We start from the raw sequence: 21,134 nt of genomic DNA on the forward strand, positions 1-21,134 counted from the left end.
TCAGAATTTTAAGTTTTACAGCAGCACTGTCGTTTGTGGACCACTGTCCACTGTCAGAGCCATGAAGTGCACTCCTTACTTCAGCATGTATTACACACACATACGGGGAAGGAATCTAAACAATAGGTCAAAAAGCCATGAAATACAAGCGAGGCAGCAAATGCACATTTATTGGTAATCAAAGAAAGAGTTCTAAAGGGGGATAACTCTTGATTGTGAGGACTGAGTAGAATCGTACCAATTGACCAAGCATGTAGAGGGAGATTGATGACTGAAAGATACAGTTCTGCGTCAGGCTTGCTGAAAAATCCGGAAAACTCCGACCAGCAGAACCACCGCCCTAAGGCCACGGCGACGGGTCACGAAACGCTCCCACTCGCTTCCGGTTTGGGGTGCGTCACTTCCGCTGCTTCCTTGGCTTGGACTTGCCAAGATGGTGGAAGGAGAGCGGGGTGCGACCGAGGAGGATTCTCTGCACCCGCCGCTGCGCTTCAGGAGACATTCCGCCAGTTCGGGGCCGGAGCCTCGCGGAGCGCAGCAGGCGGGTAGGTGCTTCGCCCTGAGCCGTCGGTGTGCAGCCGGAGGAGGCTACACCCTTCGGCCCTTCCGGATCACCCCGGGGGGCGGGGCGCCTGTGTCCCTTCTGTGGCCTTGGTAGCCAAGTCAGAAGTTCTGATCGCCAGTGTTGTCTACTCAGAAGCCACTGCGGCTAATGCGGCTTACTCCTAAGTAGATGTAGAATTGTAAAGGTCCAGAAAAAGCGGATTTAGAAAACGGATTTAATAGTCATGGTTCGTAGCCAAGGACGCTCCTCTTTGGTGTACACATTCTTTGTGGAGGCTCATAACGAAGGCTAAATTAGAAAGCTGCTTGCTTGCTGAAGTGCAGTAATAGTGATAATGAATTTTGAAATGTTTATGTCTGGGATGGATCACAAGACACTCGGCACAATGAACATATAGAATACTATTAAATGCTCTGGTGGCTGGATTCTCAAAAATGTGGCCTAGGCAAATATATTCTGACTGCCTTAAATATTGCACAGAAATTATTAGAAGAGAGATGTGCTTTGTGTTACTTGTTTAGTGTTATGCTCAGTATCATGATTTTTTTGGTCCATGCTTTCTCTTAATTACTTATATAGAATAATACTTTATTTTCAGCTGACTCTACAGGCATAGAAAAGAAAGAAAAGCCTCTTCCCAGACTCAACATTCATTCTGCATTCTGGATATTGGCATCAATAGCTACTACATATTATGTTGAATTTTTTAAAACTATTAAAGAGCTTATTCAAAAAGAAAGGTAAGGGTGGGTTTCTTTAAAAGCACAACTTATATGAACTTCATTTGAACAAAATATTTGTAAATTTTACCCTATGCAGTGGTACCTCGGCTCATGAACACCTCAGTTCATGACCAAATCAGGTTGTGAACAAAAATGTCATAAAATTTTTGACTCAGGTCAAAACTCCGCATTGGGTGGCGACCACAATCGTGACCATCTCCCCCCCCCCCCCGGGGGAGATGGCCACAATCGCTGAGAACAGACGCGATCATGTGCTTGGGGGTGGGGTGGGGAGGTCATGCTGGAGGGGAGATGGCCAAGATTGCGTCTGTCTTTCCTGCACAAGTGCACCCGTGATCGCGCCCGTCTTTCCTGCATGAGCACAATTGATTTCAGACATCTCCCCCGCAGCAGGATTGTGCCTGTCTCTCCCCCTCCCCCCCGAGCATGCCTGCGCCCGTCTATGGCTGCGATCACACTCATGCAGGGATGATGGCGCGATCGCGGTCATGCTCAGGGTGAGCGGGGAGACGGCTGTGATCTTTGTTTCTTCTTTGTCACTTGCTTCAAATTTTTCTGATTAAAAAAGTGGTTACAGAATGGATTAACCTTATTTCCATTGAACCTTATGGGGAAATTTGACTTGGCTCATGACCAATTTGGGTCACAACCAGAGTCCTGGAACAGATTAAGTTTGTGAGCCAAGGTACCAGTGTATCAATATTACAAAGATATTTTATAATACTCAGAATATTTTGTAACAGATATGGCAAAAATACTCCCGTTCTGGTTATCTGACAATGGCTTATTAATTTTGTTACCATTTGTGGAAATAGAAGTTATGGATGCAATCCTTAAACCAGTTGTGTTGAACTAGTTGTGATGATTTGAAGCATTGATCTAGAAAGCAATTGGTAAAGAAGCACGTGAACAATTTTTGAGGGGGGAGTGTTTTATTTGTTCTGAATCGTATTTGAGTTGTTTGGGAAGGAGAATCTAGTATAATGGTTGTCAGTTGAAGCTCTTAAGCTGGCAAAATATTGGAGAAATGTAAAGCCATACAGTGTTCCAGAATGCAAATACAACATTTTTTCTTAATAAAGTAATCATGCGTATGCTGTTCTATCTATCTATCTATCTATCTATCTATCTATCGATCTATATTTGTATGCCGTCCTTTGCGAGAGCCTCAGGATGGCTTACACAAATAAAGTACCTGTACATAAAAGTATAACATAAATAAATTAATGACCCACTCTGGCTGCAATTAAAATATGGTAATAAAGTTCAATATTAAAACTTGTTAAAATATTGATTAAATAAAAAGGTCTTAACCTGGTGCCGAAAAACATATAATGATGGCGCCAGGCAGACCTCTTTGGGGAGTGCATTCCATAGACGGGGTGCCACCGCAGAGAAGGTCCTCCTCCAGGTACTCTGTCTCCTAATATCTTTCACAGAGGGTTTCCAGAGGAGGGCTTCTGCTGCCTATCTCAGGGGGCAGGAGGGCAAATAGGGAAGAAGGAGTTCCTTTAGGTATCCTGGTCCCAAGCCATTTAGGGCTTTATAGGTAATAACCGGCCCCATGTAAAGCACGTTACAGAAGTCCAACCAGGAAGTAACCAATGCGTGTGTTACTGTTGCTAGGCAATCTTCCTCCAGGTAGGGATGCAGCTGATAGATTAGCTGAAGCTGAAGGAAAGCGCTCTTTGCTACCGCTGTTACTTGAGCTTCGAAGGACAGCTCTGGGTCGAGGAGCACTCCCAAGCTGCGGACCCTGTCCTTTAGAGGGAGTGCAACCCCATCCAGGGCAAGGCCCAAGTCACCTACCCAGGAGCTCGAATCACCCACAATCAGAACCTCCATCTTACCTGGATTGAGACAATGACTTTAATTAGACATCTCTCCACATAATATCTCCTAAAAGGGAGAGCAGGGCCATTGCTTCTGGCTGTGCTTCTGCTACTACAGCCCTACCTTCTCTTCTTTACCAATGTGAGAGGCAAATGTAGAGAGGGGACACCACTCCGTGGGTGTAGGTTCCCCTTATTTAAGTATTATTTATTATAGACTTATTTCCCACTACATTGGCTCAAGGGCCCTCTAAGCAGGTTATAGACAATAAAACCATAGAGCAACCTGGTTTATTGCTTGCTTGTAAATATGGCCACTTTCACACTGAATGCAATATGAAACAGGTACAGGTGAAAAAGAGAGACTGAAAGAAGCACATAATCCTCACTGTGTATGCATATCTCACCTTCCCTGTAGTAGTACCAGAGGTAGGTGAAATGAGGTCATGGGTGCCAGCTGTAGTAGCAACTGAAATGAGAACTGCATCACTGTTGCCTTCAGAAGACCAGCAGAAAAACACCACAAGAAGTGGTGGTGGATGAGGGTAGGAGGGTAGGCTTCTCAGGTGTCCTTAGAATGGGTCTGAACGTAGCCCTTACTATATTTTGCCAAGCTTCGTGTTTGAAACATCTGTAACTTTAGCAGAAAGAGGTTTGTCACCTTTACTATTTCAGTTCTGTCAATATGTGCAGATTGTACTGTTGCAATAAACACCAGGAGAAGTTTTCACACAGCTTTATATTTCCTCCTAATTCAGACTCAGGGTTCTTTCATACTCAGTGTTGTCTAGTTTTTACTCTTGAGGTGTAGCACTGATTGTAGCTTCTAATGCAACTGTAGTGCAGCCATTTGAAGTGTAACCTGATGCCATTATTGTCACACTTAGTTTCAAAGTGTATTTTGTTGTGTCATGTTATAGAGTCACAGAATAGTAGAGTTGGAAGGAGCTAGAGGGCAACTTCCTGCTCAGTGCAGAACATCAAGTTAAACCATCCCTTTCAGATGGCTGTCCAGTTGCGTCTTAAATGCCTCTTGTATGGGAGAACCCACGACATCCCAGGGTAATTGGTTCTGTTGTCATACTGCTCTAACCGTCAGGAAATTTTTCCTGATATCTAGCTGGAATCTGGCTTTCTGTAACTGGAGCCCGTTATTCCATGTCCTGCACTGTGGGATGATCAAGAAGAGATCTTGTCCTTCCTTTTTGTGACAGCCATTCAAGTACTTGTATGATACTATCATATCTCCCCTCAGTTTTCTCTTATCAAAACTAAACACGCCCAGTTCTTTCAATCTCTCCTCACAAAGCTTTGTTTTCAGTCCCTGGACCATCCCTTTCACTGGAAGGTTATACATCTGGGAGGAGACTGAGCCAAAGTAGGAACTGAGCACTTCTCCCCTTTATTTGGCATCTGTCACTATTTTGCCATCCACATTGAATAGTTGAACCCCCATTTCTTTCCTCTGTCCTTTACTTTGAGCTTAGCTGAAGAAAGCTTTTTTGTTGCTTTTGGCATCCCTCATTCATTCCTATCTTTAGCCTTCTGGATGCCATCTCTGTAATTCCATGCTACCTGCCTGTATTCCTTTGTAGCCTGACCTTTCTTTCACTTCCTATACATGTCTTTTGTTTCCAGATAACCCTCTAAGCTCTTTGTGAAGCCACAGGTGCGTCTTCTCTTGTCTTCTACCCGTTTTCCTTGTTGGAATTGTTTGTGTTTTTTTGTGTTTAAAGAAATTTTCCTTTTTTAAAAAAATACCACCTATCTTGTATTCCTTTTCTCATTAGAGTCGCTTGCCATAGGACTTCACTTATCATTCTTCTGAGTTTATTAAAATTGACTTTCCTAAAATCTTAGGTACATGTTTGGCTCCATTTGGCTTCTGCTTCCTTTGAGAGTAGGAATTCATTTATGGCATGGTCACTTTCCCTGACAGCTTCTGTAACTGCCACTTTGTCCGCTAGGTCTTCCCTTCCCTGTTATCCTTCCAAGTCAAGGATAGCCATTCCTCTGGTTCCTTCCTCCACTTCCTGTTGGAGGAAGTTACCAGCAGCACATGTAAGGAATCTCTTGGAGGGGCCATGCTTGACAGAATTTGTCACCCAACAGATACTGGGGTAATTGAAGTTCCTCATAACAATGACATCAAGCCCCCTTGAAACACTGCCAGTTTACTTTTCAAAAGTTTCATCCTTGTCTTCTCCTTGAGTGGGTGGTTGATAATAGACTCCAGCCACTGAATTCCTTTTATTCCTTGCTCCATTTATATTAATCCACATGCTCTTGATGAGAGTGCAGCCTCCTGCATTTCTGTGTAGATATATGTATCTTTAACATTTAGTGCAACTCTGCCTCCCGTTCCATTCCTTCTATTCTTGGACAGGGTGTATCCTTCAGTTGCTGAATTCCAGTCATGGGAGTTTTCCTACCACATTTCAGTTATACCTATTTGGTCATTTTCACTCTCCTGTATTAAGTTCATGCTGTTTGTTTCCTGTACTTAAGATATTAGTATATGGACATCGAAGACCACATGCTTTATACTTGGATAATTTTTATTTCCTTGTCAATTTCTCTTCCAAGTATTTGAAGGATCAAAGAGAAAACTATATGGACCCCAAAGTTCTTGACTTTCCTCCCTAAAGTTTCAAAGTCTAATGTAATTTTTTCAAAACTCCACTTGGCAGGGTCATTTATTTCCACGTGTATAAGAAGGAAGTGACAAATGTCAGTGAGCTGTATGAGTCTTGGAAATCTTTCAGCTATATCACTAATCTGTTCTCCAGGAAGACAGCATACCTGATGAAGAATCTCCCACAACTAGCACCCTTGTTCTTGCAAGCTTTGGTATAATTGGTTGACCTTTAGCCTCTCACTCACTGCTGCATGGGATGACTTGTAGTTCTTCCATGGCAGGCTGCCCTCCAGTCTCATCCTCAAGTAACTGAATGCAGTCTGAGAGTTCCACTGCTTCCACCAGTGCAGAAGGTCTTTAGTTCTTCTGTAACTGTTACCCTTTTCCATGGAGTTTTGTCCTGATTTCCCTTCCTTCAGGATTTTCCTCTTCTGATTCAGCTTGTGTGCACTTCTAGCTTCTCTACTACTCATAACAATTACCGTTCCACTACTCTGTCTAAAAACTGTTCATCTTCTTGTATTACCTTGAGGGTGGACACACTTTAGCACTCTCACCTTTTCTTCTAACAAGGCTACTAGCTTGCAGTTGTTGCACATGTAGGTCATATTGACCTCAGGCAAAAACAAACATTGCAGGTCATCATCACTGGGGGGCGGTCTTATTGATCCATCTTTTCTGCTACCTTTTTGATTCTTTCTTGCTGGGCCTGCTGTGACAACCAGTGCTTTCTCCTGTCTTCTCTGAAGATTAGCAAAACCGTCCCATTACCAGCAAATGGGAGTGTGTTACAAGGAAGAAAACGGGAGGAGGAACGAAGGGGTTAAAAGAAAAAAGGTTAGGGACCTCCCCTGCCAAACTCCTGTTAGCTCTCACTGTTCACTCACTCTGATCATTCACTCCCTGGAGCTTGGCTGTTCATATCCCAGAGTCCCTAGACCAGCTGGTGCAGTTTCTTCTGATCTCTTCGGCTAGGAGTCCGGAACCAGAATCATGTGAGATGATTGACCTCGCCATCTTGCCTTACCTGCTTTCTCCTCCATGTTAACTGTTCTTCAGATCTGAAGTGTGTGCTGTTTTGCTCCAGTGATCTAATTTTAGAGGAGGTAGGGAAACTAAACTCTCCCTGTAGAGTAAGAATCTGTGTTAGATCTGTCCTCATAAGGGAAAGTTTCTGATCATTGCTGGGGATGGGAATCTCTATGTGGATTCGAGGAATATGCATCTTATTCATGTATTTATTTTTATGTATTCGAATTTATATCTTGCTTTCTACAAAAGCATCAAAGCAGTGAATACAGATAACATGAGATAAAACAGCAATAAATATAATGGCATAAACAACACAAAATTAATCAGTAATAAAACTGCATACTCTTCTGTGTGCTACAAACCATGCTGGCTGAGCTTTCAGAGAAAGCTTTTATAAAGATGAATTTTAGGAAGACACCTGAACTCCAGGACTGTGGAGGCCTGCTTTATGTCAGTTGATAGAGCTTTCCAGAGGGTGGGTGCTTCTTCACTAAAAGTTCTGTTGCACATATTCCTGAGGTGAACCTTGAATCCTTATTGAAGAACTGTTCTGCATAATAGAAAACTAGAGCTTCAAAAGAATTTTTCTTCATATATGTTTTGAGTCAGGCAACTGAAGTACAGGTTTCAACCTGGTTTATTCATAGAACTAAAATTTTTACAATTGCTGCACTCTATCTAGGCCTAGGTAGTACTCATTCCTTTCCATTTCTTGTTTTCTACTTCTCCTGTCATACTACAACTTTCAGCAAGCTCTCAACCCTGTCAGTTAAGGTCTGTGTCTAAGACAGCCACACGTGTAAAGTGCAGACCTCTTCAAATAGGAAACTGGTTAGAATCAGAACTATCACATAACCTTGACACCAGTGTCAGAAGATGGACAGGCTTTTTGTGTCAATACAAAAACAATGCTACCTTGCAGAATTGCTTAATTGAGCAAATAGATCCTTCCCCAATCTGATGTACTTTTGTTAATCTGAAAATCATAGATATTTGAATTTACTGTTACTAATTCACTATTTTCTCTTGCAGCTGGTGGTTTGTACTTGGCTGTTGTTTATTGATTGTCAGTTTATCTGTGGCCTTTTATTGCATAATATATCTTGAATGGTATCATGGAATCAAGGACTATGATGCCTGCTACCCTGCCCTGATACCTGTCACAACTGCTAGTTTTATTGCTGCAGCTGTTTGGTAAGTTTGTTGCTAGTCTGTGAATTATGTTACCTTTGGGGATTTGCATTGATTCTAAAAACTTATTTAACTAATTAGATTTTTGGTTGGGTCCCTTTAGTTAGAAGTATAAAAGTTAACTCTGTTTTATTCCATGTCATATTAGTAACTAAGGCATTAGTTATTTCAATGTGAAGCCTGAATGATAAGGGGACTACATGTACTATTGATTTGTTCATTTGAAAACATGCCAGCTCAACTACAGCAAGATACCAGCTGGAGTGAGGAGCAGGCGTTTCATGGATTCATAACTGACCTAATAAGTTACACTGTTTTCAGTGGGACTGAAACTTGACTCAATCTGGATCCCTCTCCATATTTATTTAGCTCAAGGAACCAAGGTTCAATTTGGATGCCTGGAAGTACTTCCTGACAGTTAGGACCCCTAGGGTATGGAATGGGCTTCCATGGGAGGTGGCTGAGGCCCCATTGCTGAAGGTGTACAAACATAGGCTAGACATGCACATGGTAGGCATGTCGTGAGTGGAGCCACCTAGAGCCAGGGGTCAGACTAGATGGCCCAGGAGACCCCTTCTGACTTGGTCTTTTTCTGTGTTTCTATTCCTGCTGGAACAAGATCTGATTTGGGTTGATTTCCCTCCTCATGTTGCAGCCCCATATAAACATCCTGCCACTGTTCAGGAGGACTTTTCAGTCATCTGGAGAGGATCTTCTGGCTGGTACACATGATTTCAGTGGTTGGAAGAGCTGATTTCTGCTCATACAGAATCATTAGCATGGGCACAGTAGGTCATCCTGGAGCAGCACAGTCTTGCACAGGTCTCCTCAGAGCAATGTCTGTCATAGAGACTGATGGCTCTAGTGACAGTGGGGGAGTGTATTCATTCTGGGTTTAGGTCTGAACATTAAAAAAGCTATCCAGGGTGTTGAATCCTTCCCCAAAATAGGTTTAGCATGAAGGATACATCTTCAGGCTGCTGCCAGCCATGGATATGCAACTCCTTGGACATTGGAGTCACCAGCCTCTGCTATGGCTTGCTTGCTTGCTTATTTATTTATTTAAAACATTTCTATGCCGCCCCCATCGCAACAAAGCCTCGGGGCGGCTCACAAAGGCTTATGCCTGCAGGAGTGTATATAAGCTTGTAGTACTGGTGATGAATGGTGATGGTCTAAGGATAGAATTTCTTAGATCCGGGGGCTGGATTCCAGTTCCTATGATTATTTGCCAGTCCCTGGTGCATAATACTAATGCAATATATGACCTGTTGGCACTTTATTTACATAGAAAAACAGTGGGTAACTCTGACTACTTTTTCACATAATGATATGACAAATTCTGAGGAATAGTGGCATTTTGTTGTCCAGGCCAGTCAGTCCCACTTACCTTCTTCTGTTAGTGGGCATTGCTTTATTACCCAGTAACTTGCCAGGAGGAAAAGCTTTGGTGTTCCATCTGAAGTGGGACTCCTGATTTGTCATGTTCCAACCCACCTAGACTCTTGGAATTGGCTACAGTTTCTTGCTTGCATGAGAACAGGAGAGAGATGTGTTGAACATAATGCTAATCCTTTTCTTTCTGCTGAGCCCTGTTACTTGAAGTCACTCTTGAAGATGGTAGGAGCCAAGCGAGAGTGATTGGGCACTGTACCTCATACTTCTCCAAAATTCTGTCTTTGATAAAAACTGATTTAGTTTTAAGAAATTAAAAAAGTCATTTAAAAAAAAAACAATCTGTTAAAATCTAGTTTAACCACCCCGTTGAAAAAGATGAGACAAAATTGAACCAGTCATGACTGTGGTCCCCATTCAGTCCCTGGGTTTGTGTTTTCCTTTATTAAGTTGTGATTGCTTCAGCATATTTATTTCAAGTACCTCTTAAGGAGGTTTCCTCAAAGAGTACTCTTCACCTATGTGGAATCTCCATTTGCTAGGAAGCAAAACTGATGACAGCAACCAAACTAATAGATGCCATATAAAGTTCCTCCTCTTCATTACTGCAAATAAGATAGAAAGCCCAATAATTATCAATGCAAGGAAAAAGTATGTCCCATCCTACCAAACTCTATGCTAGGGTTAACATTGAGAACAAAGACCATAGAAGAGAGAGTGTTGTACAACCTGGATGTTGACTGAACTGGTAACTGTACTCTTTGCCTTTACGTGCTCTGTCCTGGCTGGGACAGTATATCTTACTGGCTTTCATGAAGTATAGGAGTACAGTGGGGGAGTTCTCCATGCTGATCTGCTTTTGTGGTCTTGCTTCTATCCTGAGCACTGCTAAAGAGTTCTTTTCCTTATTTAACCATCTAGAATGTGCTCATCACTTATAAAATGTAACATTATAAAATGTAGCACACAAATAGATTTGTGTCACTCAGGATGGAAACAAATGTTAAAAGTCTAAATAAGAATGGTGAGGTGTTACTGTAACTCAAAGGTGGACTACTTGTGGACCCCAAGATGCTTTGGCCTTCCATAAGCCTTACCCAGCATAGTTGATTGAGAGATGAAGGCAGTTTTAGCCCTCCCAATCTTTTGGCCTACAAGTTGCCCACCATTGTTGCAACTTTTCAGTGACAACTGGATTAATATTTTAGATTCTACCATCTAAATAATAATCTCTTTAAAGATAAATATAGTATATGCTATAGTTAGAATTACTGGCATAAATTGAAATTGATCTTTTTTGTTTTGTTTTTTCTTGTTCCTAGTTTTAACATTTCCTTATGGCCCATATGGTCTTTTCTTACACCTCTGGTGCTTTTCATTCAGTTCATGGGCATCATGATGCTTGTGTCACTCCTTGGCTAAATCTTTTATGGTAAGACACCTATTTATTATTACTTTGCTCTGTTACCCAATATCTGAAGCTGTCTGGGTGGTTCATAACAATTATAAAGTGCAATGTAAAAACAAAATATGCAATATTAAAATTTAAAGCCACATATTTTACATAGATTTAAAATATAGTTACAGATTTGAAACAAAGTTCAGGGGTTCATGCTCATTTCCATAGGATTGTGCCCTCAAATAGCCTGGGAAAATACAGTCTTTATCTGGTGCATGAAAGTGCCAGGCATTCCTCTCTGGAAAGTTTATTCCTCAACAGGGATGCCATAACAGAAAAGGCCCTCTTTTTTGTACCACCCGCCTCAAGTTCCTTTGATGGTGGCTCCTGGAGAGGGACCACTGAGGACAATCTTAAGGGCCAAGCTGGTATATGGAAAAAGGCAGGCCTTCAGGTAAACTGGATCCAAGTAGTTTGGAATTTGAATATTAATGTCAGCACTTTGAAAATTTATTTATTTATTTAAAACATTTCTATGCTGCCCCCATCGCAACAAAGCCTCGGGGCGGCTCACAAAGAATACGTAAAAACATACATAATAATAATAATAATAATATAACAATTAAAAAAACATTTAAAAACCCCCGGTGCATTCTCGGCTAAAAGTTTTAAAATCCTAATTAATTCAATAATTTAACAATTAAAATAAGTTTTAAATAAAAAGGTCTTAGCCTGGCGCCGAAAAACAAATAACGACAGCGCTAGGCGGACCTCTCTGGGGAGCGCATTCCATAGATGGGGTGCCACCACAGAGAAAGCCCTCCTCCGGGTACTCACCCTCCTAATATCATTCACAGAGGGTTCCTGGAGGAGGGCATCCGTTGCTGATCTCAAGGGGCAGGAGGGCATATATGGGCGCCAGTGTTCCTTTAGATATCCAGGTCCCAAGCCATTGAGGGCTTTATAGGTGATAACCAACACCTTGAATTGGGCCCAGACTTCAGTCTGGAGCCAGTGGAGCTGATGGAGAACTGGGGTTATATGAGAACAACGCCCAGTCCCTGTCAGCAACCTGGCAGCTCTATTCTGCACCAATTGAAGTATCCGGACCGTCTTCAAGAGTAGCCCCACGTAGAGCACGTTGCAGAAATCTAATTGGGAAGTTACCAGCGCGTGTGTCACTGTTACCAGGCAGTCATTCTCCAGGAAGGGATGCAGCTGATGTATCAGCCGAAGCTGAAGGAAGGCGCTCCTCGCCACCGCTGTCACCTGAGCTTCTAGAGACAGCTCAGGGTCGTGGAGCACTCCTAAGCTGCGAACGCTGTCCCTCAGAGGGAGTGCAACCCCATTTAGGACAAGGCCCCCATCCCGAGGCCCGAGCCACCCACCAACAGGACCTCCATCTTGTCTGGATTGAGCTTCAGTTTATTGGCCCTCATCCAGCCCATTACCTCGGCCAGGCACCGGTTCAGCACAGCCACTGCCTCACCTGGATTGGTGGAAAACGAGAGGTAGAGCTGGGTATCATCAGCATACTGATGATTCCGAAGCCCGCACCTCCTGATGACCTCTCCCAGCGGTTTCATGTAGATGTTAAATAGCAAAGGGGACAAAATGGACCCCTGCGGAACTCCATGGCATAAGAGCCATAGTCCCCCAGCACCACTTTCTGAAATCGGCCATTGAGATAGGAGCGGAACCACCGCCACGCGGTGCCTCCAACTCCCAATCCTGCTAGCCTATTCAGACGGATACCATGGTCGATGGTATCGAAAGCCGCTGAGAGGTCCAGGAGGACCAACAGGGACGCACTCCCCCTGTCTCTCTCCCTGCACAGGTCATCGTACAGGGCGACCAAGGCAGATTCAGTGCCATACCCGGGTCTGAAGCCGGACTGAAATGGGTCCAGATAATCAGTTTCATCCAAGAGTGCTTGGAGTTGTCCTGCCACCACCCGCTCTAGCGCCTTACCCAGGAATGGGATGTTGGCCACCGGTCTATAATTGGCGGCCACCTCTGGATCCAGGGATGCCTTCTTTAGGACTGGCTGGACTACCGCCTCCTTTAAAGGGGCAGGTACCTGGCTGTCTCTTAAAGAAGCGTTGACCACCTCCAGGATCCAGGTCCCAATCTCATCCTTGGCTTTCTTAGGTAGCCAAGATGGGCATGGGTCTAGTAAGCAAGTGGTAGGATGTACTTGTCCAAGCACCTTGTCCACATCATCAGGCCGCAACAACTGAAATTCATTCATTACTTGTGGACTCGACGGCGTCAATGGCGTCTCCCCAGTAGAATCTGATTCAATAGCAGAGTCAAGCTCGTGGCGAATCTGAGTGATTTTCGCCTTGAAATGTTTGGCAAAGTCGTCACAGCGGGCCTTCGAGGGTGGCACAAGATCTTTCTTCGGGCCCAGATGTATCAACCCCTGCACCACCCAAGAAAGCTCTGCCGGACAGCATTGTGAGGAGGCAATGGAAACGGAGAAGAATTTCTTCTTCGCCATCCTCACCGCCACAGCATAGGCCCAATAGTGGGCTCTTAAGTGTGTTTGGTCAGAATCACCCCGTGATCTCCTCCACCTATGCTCTAGACGTCTCCCAACTTGCTTTATCGCCCGTAATTCAGGTGTATACCAAGGAGATGAACAGGCTCTGTCAGGAGGGAGCAGATGCTTGGGAGCAATCGTGTCAATAGCCCTGGTCATCTCCTCATTCCACAGTTCAATCAGGGCATCGACAGGATCACCAGCCTTGTCAACCAGAAAATCCCCCAGAGCTTCCAGGAATCCATCAGGATCCATCCGGCTCCAGGGGCGGACCAATACAATAGGGTCTGCACCCTTGCAGAGGGAAAGGCTGCTCTCGAGCTCAAACCTTATGAGGAAGTGATGTATTGGCAAGCAGTACCAAAATGTATTGGCAAGCAGTACCAATGGAAAAGTACTGGCATAATATAGTCTCATTGGCCAATGCTTAAGTTCATGAATTCATATCAGTATAAATGGTAAAGCAGTAAGAGGCTGAGCTATGAATCAGGATGTCAGTTTGAACTTGTTCTTGCCTATGCCATGAACTCACTAAGAGATAGTCTTAAATCTCTGAGCCTTGGTGCCTTTCCCTTCTTCTTCAGTATGGGAGATAGTACTACTGATTTTTCTTCAAGGTTCTCATAAAGCTAGCATGGAGGACTTCAGGCTCCTGGGTCAAATCCATTCTGCAGAGAGCTGAGCATCCTTCCTCATGCTCCTGCTTGTCCAGGAGCCAGGGGAGAGGAATCCTCATATTATTTCTGATCCAAAATGGCCTTTATGTTGCAGCTTAAGTAATAGTTACTCTCAAATTATTAAAAGCTTTAATTTCCTTTTTATGATGAGCTGGAATATATATTTATGAATTATTTGTCATTTTTCTCAAACTATAGATATTGACATCTACAGAACTAGGAAATTGGGATTTGTAACAGTACAAGCTTCTGCTTGTTGTGACAACTTAAAACATCTGAATGTTCTACCATTTATTACAAGATTTGTAAGTTTTACAAGAATAGCATGAGATGCTTGTTATTTGTTAACTAGTTCATTTAAATCCATCATTTCTAATCTACCTCTCACTGTGCATCAGCATATTTTGAAGAATTATGATGGACATGTTGGAGGAATTGGATAAGCTGCATCTCATGAAGAAAGAAGTACAAGATGATCTTAAGCAGCATGTGCTTAAAAGAGAGATTAACTTGAATTGTTTAACTTGTCCTATGTTTAAAACTTTTTTTCTTTTTAACATGATCCAGGTGCCATTTGGACTCTGTTTATATAGTCATTGAAATGGTACTAGAATTGCATATTTTTTAATATTGTGCTGACATGAGAAATTATGACAATGGGCTCTAGGAGGATAAAAGTACAAGTGTTTCATTCTTTAAAAGTGATTATGCTTCAGTCATCTTTGTGATAGCAATTGCAATATTAAAATTTCACACTAAAATTTTGATAAATATAATGAATCATGCATGATGCTACAGTAGTTCTATCTTGGGTGAGGAACCCAAGAAATCATGATAGGGCTTATTTCCCATTTCCCTTACACAAAGAATACTAGGTCACCACAGAAAATGGCAGACCTGTGCATGCTTCCCGTATCTTCATCTGGTCCCCACCACTACTTCTGCTCATGAGCTTTGAAGTTCTGTTTCCTTGTTTGAGTGGAGGGAACAGACTAAATGGAGTGGCTAGAGAGATAGAAGGGTGTACCGACATCTAATTCCATGTAACAGCCTGGCAAGAGATCTGTGTATAAGCCAGGGATGAATCGAGCAAAGGGACCCAAGTCTCTCTTAGACTCTGGTAGCCTTCTCCTCCAAAACTTCTAGTGCATACCATGTTGGGGAACAGTGTCCTGTATGACTGCTTCAGATATTGCACTTGTGGTTAGGTGTAGCTTGATGCCTATGTTCTTACTATTTGGTAGTTTTTTTTAGTATTCTCTAGTTGTATGATCTAGTTAACCTGTTAATACATTTTATCCTGGGTCCTATTAGGCAGTTATTAGTGAACAAGGAAGAGCCACAGGTAGGTTGAGAAATAAACTGCAAAAAGACTGTTCAGTCCATGTTTAGACCCTGTTAAGGTACTAGTTGAATTTTGCATTGTTTCATTATAGGGTTTTCAAGGATATAAAATTCAGAAGTGGTTTTTCGTGGCCACCTTCTGTGCAGTACTAAACAGAGTTAGCTTCAGTGTTAACTGCCACTGTCTGTGAAAGATCCTCCATCAGTGTTGCTTCCAATTACTTCTGTTCCCCTGAAGCTGCCTTTCAGGAGTTTCTCCACTCCCTGTCACTGTTAGGTATATCCATTCGCTTTTGTTGATGGTGACCATTACTCCTGAAGAAGCTGGTTGAATTTTCATCTGGTGTGTCTGCTTTGACCATTACGTTTTGGGTTGCCCTGCTGGGTAACTAGTCTGGCCTCCTGGCAGCATCAGCCTCAGCTTCTCTGACACTCTTAAACCTCCTTACCATGTTAAGGTGTGCATTGAAGTTGCAGGGGAGTGGGTGGAACTAGAAAAGATTATCAAGTCTGAGCAGGTTTCACTGGAGACCAGAGCCAAAATCATCCAAACTATTATATTCCTGATCATTATGTATGGGTGTGAAAAGTGGATAGTGAAGAAAGCGGACAGAAGAAACATGATGTGTTTGAAACACGATGCTGGAGCAAAGCATTGTGAATATTCTGGATCTGACAAAAAGATGAACAGGTGGATCCTAGGTCAAATCAAATCAGAACTTTTCCTGGAAGCAAAAAAACAAAAACAAAAGTGAAGCTATTGTACTTTGGGTGCATCATGAGAAGGCAAGGCTGATTAGAAAAGGCAATCATGAAAGTCAAAAGCCAGAAAAGTAGAAGGCCAAATATGAGATGGATTGACTCTGAAAAATAAGTCACAATCTTGAGTCTACAAGTGCTGAGCAGGACTGTGAGAGGCAGGACATTTTTAAGGGTATTAATTCATGATTACTTAATTGATGCAGAATATTTAAATATTTGTATAATTATTTGGCCTGCAGCATCAGGGTCAGTGCTGATGTTTTTAATTAACTTAAAAAAAACTCTTGCCCACATAGCTAAAGACAAGTTATTATTATCATTTATTAGATTTCTAACCTGTTCCATTAGCCACACAGCTCCCTGGGCAGGTTGCAACAATGAAAAGTTATATCAAATGTGTATATATGTGTCACTTAGAACTTACATTGTATGCTCTCTGTCATTCTACTATTTAGTTTAAATGGATAGCTTTAAAATATAGAAGAAGAAAAGTTTTCATAAAAAGTAACTGCAGGTCAGCTTTACTTATCTAGTATACCATCTAATATGAACAGTTCAGTAAGAGCAATGCATATAATTTTTCGATAATGACTTGCAGGGATAGGATAGGACACCTTATAACAGGTGCATTATTGCACAAAAATAAGCCATAGCAATGGGAAGCAAAGCACTATTTCCTCATTAGAAAATTAGATCATACTTGCTGTGGTCATTAAGCTTTTAATAAGCCAAAGCTGTTGATAATACTAAGATGTTATTAAGCCAGAGGGTAAAATGTGTCAATTATATGTGTATTTCAGATTCCCCCCCCCCCCCCCGAAACATCCTTAATGAAAGTAGCTGCTTCTGTGCACTCATTTTCTGGACTGGGGAGTGTGGATACCCAGTATCATTTATGATGTATCTAAATTAATCAGTATTTTATCTTACAATGCCAAAATACTTTGCTATATCAAAATACTTTGCTATATCCACTGTCATTCTCCATGTTTTTATCATAAATTTGTTTGATTTTCTAATAAAGTTGAAAATAAAATGTTTGGGAATCTATGCTGCACAGCTCTGCATGCACCCACACATTCCTACAAACAAGAGTCCTATGCCTTGTTCTTCCCAAGCAGATTCCCGGCCATGCTGCACCATCTCTGGCAATTCTCCAGTGGCTGCCATGGAAAGATGAGTGAGCCCTTCCAGCTCCTGACAAGTAGACTTTAAAATGTTCCATGCAGTCACAGAGGAATAGGATGTGTTACTTTTAAGGACTCGTAGACGAGATTGTTGATTTCAAACCTTAAAGCCCTCAACAACCTGGAACCAGAGTTCTGGAACTATGTTCTCTCATAAGAAGCTACTCACTGATTTAGATTGTTGCCTGAAGAGCTGTTCTGTGTTCTCCTGTGGCAGGTGGCCATGTGCAACACAAGCATTTGTTGACATCTAATCTTAGAAATTTCCTCCCACAAGCAGCTTTTGAGGGGAGCTTCTTCACCACTATTAGGCATTTGGTGGAAATGCTGTTGTTTTGATTTTGATTCAGCTGAAACTGATCTCTGCTGTGATTCCTTGTAGTGCTGCATGTTTGTTACCTTTTGTTTTCACTATGATGGGTAACTACTCTTCAGGGTATAAAAGAAATCTTGCTTCTTGAAGATCTGCATGTAGGGACTCTTTGTACTAATAAGTTGTACTTTTACATTTTACAGTCAGTTAACTAAATGTTCCTATCATTGCCCTTGTTTATTGTCTTTTGAATACCTTTAAAAATTCAAAGCAGTGCTATGATAGAACTAGGGCTTTCAGGGTGGAATCATTAGGACTTCTTTATTAGCAGGAATAATGCCTTCCCTTCCCCACTTCTCCTGTTCCCTATAAGCTTAGTCCTAATCCTCCTAGTAGCTGAAGGAAAGTGATTTTCTCAGCCATAATCTATTGCTGTGAGCCATCACTGTTTTAATACAAGGTGTTCTTGAGTGGTTTACTCTTGAATGGGCAATTCAGACCTATTAGCTTCAAGAACATGAGAACATAAGAATGTAAGAAATGCTATGCTAGATCAGATGGGTCCATCTAGTCCAGCATTCCATACACATGGTGGCAAACCAGCTGGCCACAAAATCCCTCCAGCAGGATGCATCACAGTAGTCCTAGAAAGTCTCTTGTTCCATGTACCTGTTCAATCCCCTTTTAAAGCCATCTAGGGCAGTGACCAACACTACCTCCCATGGCAGCAGATTTCATAGTTCAACTACATTTTGTGTGAAGAACTTTCTTTTATCTGTCCTAAGCCTTCTTCTAAAGCTTCATGGGATGACCCCAGGTTCAGGTATTATGGGAAAGGAAGAAAAAATCTCTTCCCCCTCCATTTTCTCCTCCTTGTGCATAATTTTAAACACCCTGATCATGTGTCTCCTTGCTTGCCTTTTTTAAAAAGCTGAACATTCCCAGTTGTTGCAGCCAGTCCTCCTCGGGGAGGTGCTCCAGCTTGCTGATCCTTTTCCTTGCCCTTCTCAGTACTTTTTCCAATTCAATAATGTCTTTGTTCAGGTGAGGGAACCAGAAGTGGACACAATATTCCAAGTGCGGTTATTCCAATGTATAAGGGGAGTAAGATCTTGGCAGTTCTATTTTCTATTCTGTTCTTAATTATGCCTAGCATGAAGTTTTTCTTTTTCACAGCAACTGCACACAGGGCTGAGGTTTTTATTGGGCTGTCCACTACCACCCCAAGATCCCTTTCTTGCTCAGTCACTGCTAGTTCTAATCCCATCGAAATATAGTTGGGATTTTTTGTGCTAACATGCATTAGTTTACATTTGCTTTATACAAAACTGCATTTGCCATTTTGATGCCTATTTTCCCAGCTTACCGAGATCCCTTTGGATCTCCTCACAGTCCCTTAGGGTTGTGACCATCCTAAATAGTATGGTGTCATCAGCAAACTTGGCTACTTCACTACTTACACCTAATTCCAGATAATTTACAGATAAGTTGAAAAGAATTGGACTTAATACACAACATTGCAAAACTTCACTGGTTACCGTATTTTCCTTGTATAAGATGATACTTTTTCTTCAAAATATTTACCTAAAAATGGAGGGGCTTCTTATACCGAGGTCAGGGGAGGGGGGAGAAGAGAATTGTGGTTGTGAAACTGATACCTTATCTCTGCAAACTAGCCTCAGGAGCGAAACTTCTGATTGCAAGACAAGCTAATAGGTTTCCTCCAATCATGAGCCTTTGTAACTGACCTCAGCTGATGCTGCAGAGAGTGTGTAGGCAGTGCCCAGATGCGACAGAGAGCGGTAATGTCTGTGTCAACCAAATGATGAAGAAGAAACCAGTGATGCAACAGAGGCTGAATAAAGTGATTTGCTCAGAGCTAAGTGTGAAGCATAATATCATAGTACTGGTATGTAAATGTTGCCTAATCACTAAATAAAAATGTCTTCTATTTAGTGTTTAAAATATTGATTTCTGAATTTTGGGTAAGAAAAGTGGGGGACGTCCTATACATAGGGGCGTCTTATAGACGGAAAAATATGGTACATCTCTCCGCTGAGAGATGTTGCCATTTATTGCCATCCTCTGTCTTGTTTAACCAGTTTGTGGTCCATAAGAGTGCCTACCTTTTTATTCCATAACTGCTTAGTTTGCTGAGGAGCCTTTGGTAAGGGACTTTGTTAAAAGCCTTTTGGAAATCCAAGTAGACAATGTCTACTGGATCACTCTTTCTTTGTGCTTGTTGACACTCTCAAAGAACTCCAGTAGGTTAGTGAGACAAAATTTCCCCTTGTGGAAGCCATGCTCTTTTTCTTGTCAGGCCACATCCTTCTGTGTGCTTACTGATTCTATATTTATCCTTTCAAGTAGTTTACCCTGAACAGATGTTACACTAATTGGCCTGTAAATTAAATCCCTAAATCCCCCTGAATCCTTTTAAAAAATGGTGTTACATTGGCCATTCTCCAATCCTTGGTACAGGGCTGTTTTTACAGACCTATTAAATATTTTGGTAAGAAGGTCAGCAATTTCATGCTTTAGTTCAGAGGTCGGCAACCTTAAACACTCAAAGAGCCATTTGGACCCGTTTCCCACAGAAAAGAAAACACCAGAAGCCACAAAACCCTTTTGACATCTAAAATGAAGATAACACTGCATATATCCTTTTTTACCTTTATGCTATGTATAAAAAAAACTATAGTGTGTTGCATTTAAGAAATCAACTGCTACAGAGAAAACAAATTTTATTTCTGCATGCAACAAAAACATTTTGAACTCAGAAAAAAAAAACACTGGGTTGAAGGTTACTTTCAAATAAAATTCTCAATGTCTATTTGAGTCCTCCTCGTATTTATGAAATAACAAGCCAAACTTAAATTATGATTTTTGCTCAGATCAACCTTCCACATCAGTTCCGAAATGGTTTTTTCCCCTCTCATCTCCTTCCAGATATTTTTCAGCAAAGGCTGTGTGTTTATTCTGGAAATGTCTTGCAACATTCGACTTTTTGTTGTTTGCCAATTTCTCACCACTATTAAGCATACTGGTAAACCAGTCTCGTCAGCAGTGAAGGCAAATGAATCTGCCCACATACCATTAAACGTTCTGTTTTCTTCTGAAACTTTTCTTCGATTTATCCATGGTTGGCCTACCGGGGGTCGAAAAGCTCAATAAATTGCGTGCCAGCGTGTGTTGCACATTGGCGGTTGTGATGCATATTTTGAGTGACAGGGAGCCGCAGCAGAGGGATGAAAGAGCCACATGCAGCTCCGAAGCCATGGATTGCTGACCCCTGCTTTAGTTCTTTAAGGCTTCTAGGATGGATACCATCTGGACCAGGTGATTTGCTGACTTTCTGATTGTTGATAAAGTTGAGAATAGCTTGACTAGTCACTACTATCTGCTTAATTCCTCAGACTCCCTTCCAGAATACATAAGCTCAGGGACAGGTATACAGCTAGCTCCCCAGGTTATGAACATCTGGGTTACAAACAACCCATCCATACAAATG

General features: G+C 42.0%; 1 protein-coding gene across 4 annotated transcripts; it reads left to right on the top strand.

The window, feature by feature from the left end:
• The first annotated feature begins 406 nt into the window (after positions 1-406).
• TMEM128 (transmembrane protein 128) lies at positions 407-19,578 on the top strand. 4 transcript variants are annotated; one of them, XR_006413543.1, is made up of 6 exons: positions 407-545; positions 1,164-1,305; positions 7,843-8,004; positions 10,719-10,828; positions 14,216-14,322; positions 14,416-19,578. XR_006413543.1 is itself a non-coding variant. In XM_044418276.1 (5 exons), the coding sequence occupies exons 1-4, from the start codon at positions 434-436 to the stop codon at positions 10,816-10,818; spliced, it is 516 nt and encodes a 171-aa protein (XP_044274211.1). In that variant the 5' UTR covers positions 407-433; the 3' UTR covers positions 10,819-10,828; positions 14,216-19,578. The 4 variants fall into 4 exon arrangements, 3 of the variants coding, with proteins under 3 accessions (XP_044274211.1, XP_044274212.1, XP_044274213.1); XM_044418276.1 differs by having other exon boundaries at positions 14,216-19,578; XM_044418277.1 differs by lacking the exon at positions 14,216-14,322.
• Positions 19,579-21,134: the final 1,556 nt, after the last annotated feature.

The sequence above is a fragment of the Varanus komodoensis genome, unplaced genomic scaffold (assembly GCF_004798865.1).
Source record: "Varanus komodoensis strain SLA01 unplaced genomic scaffold, ASM479886v1 scaffold9, whole genome shotgun sequence".
Classification (NCBI taxonomy): domain Eukaryota; kingdom Metazoa; phylum Chordata; class Lepidosauria; order Squamata; family Varanidae; genus Varanus; species Varanus komodoensis.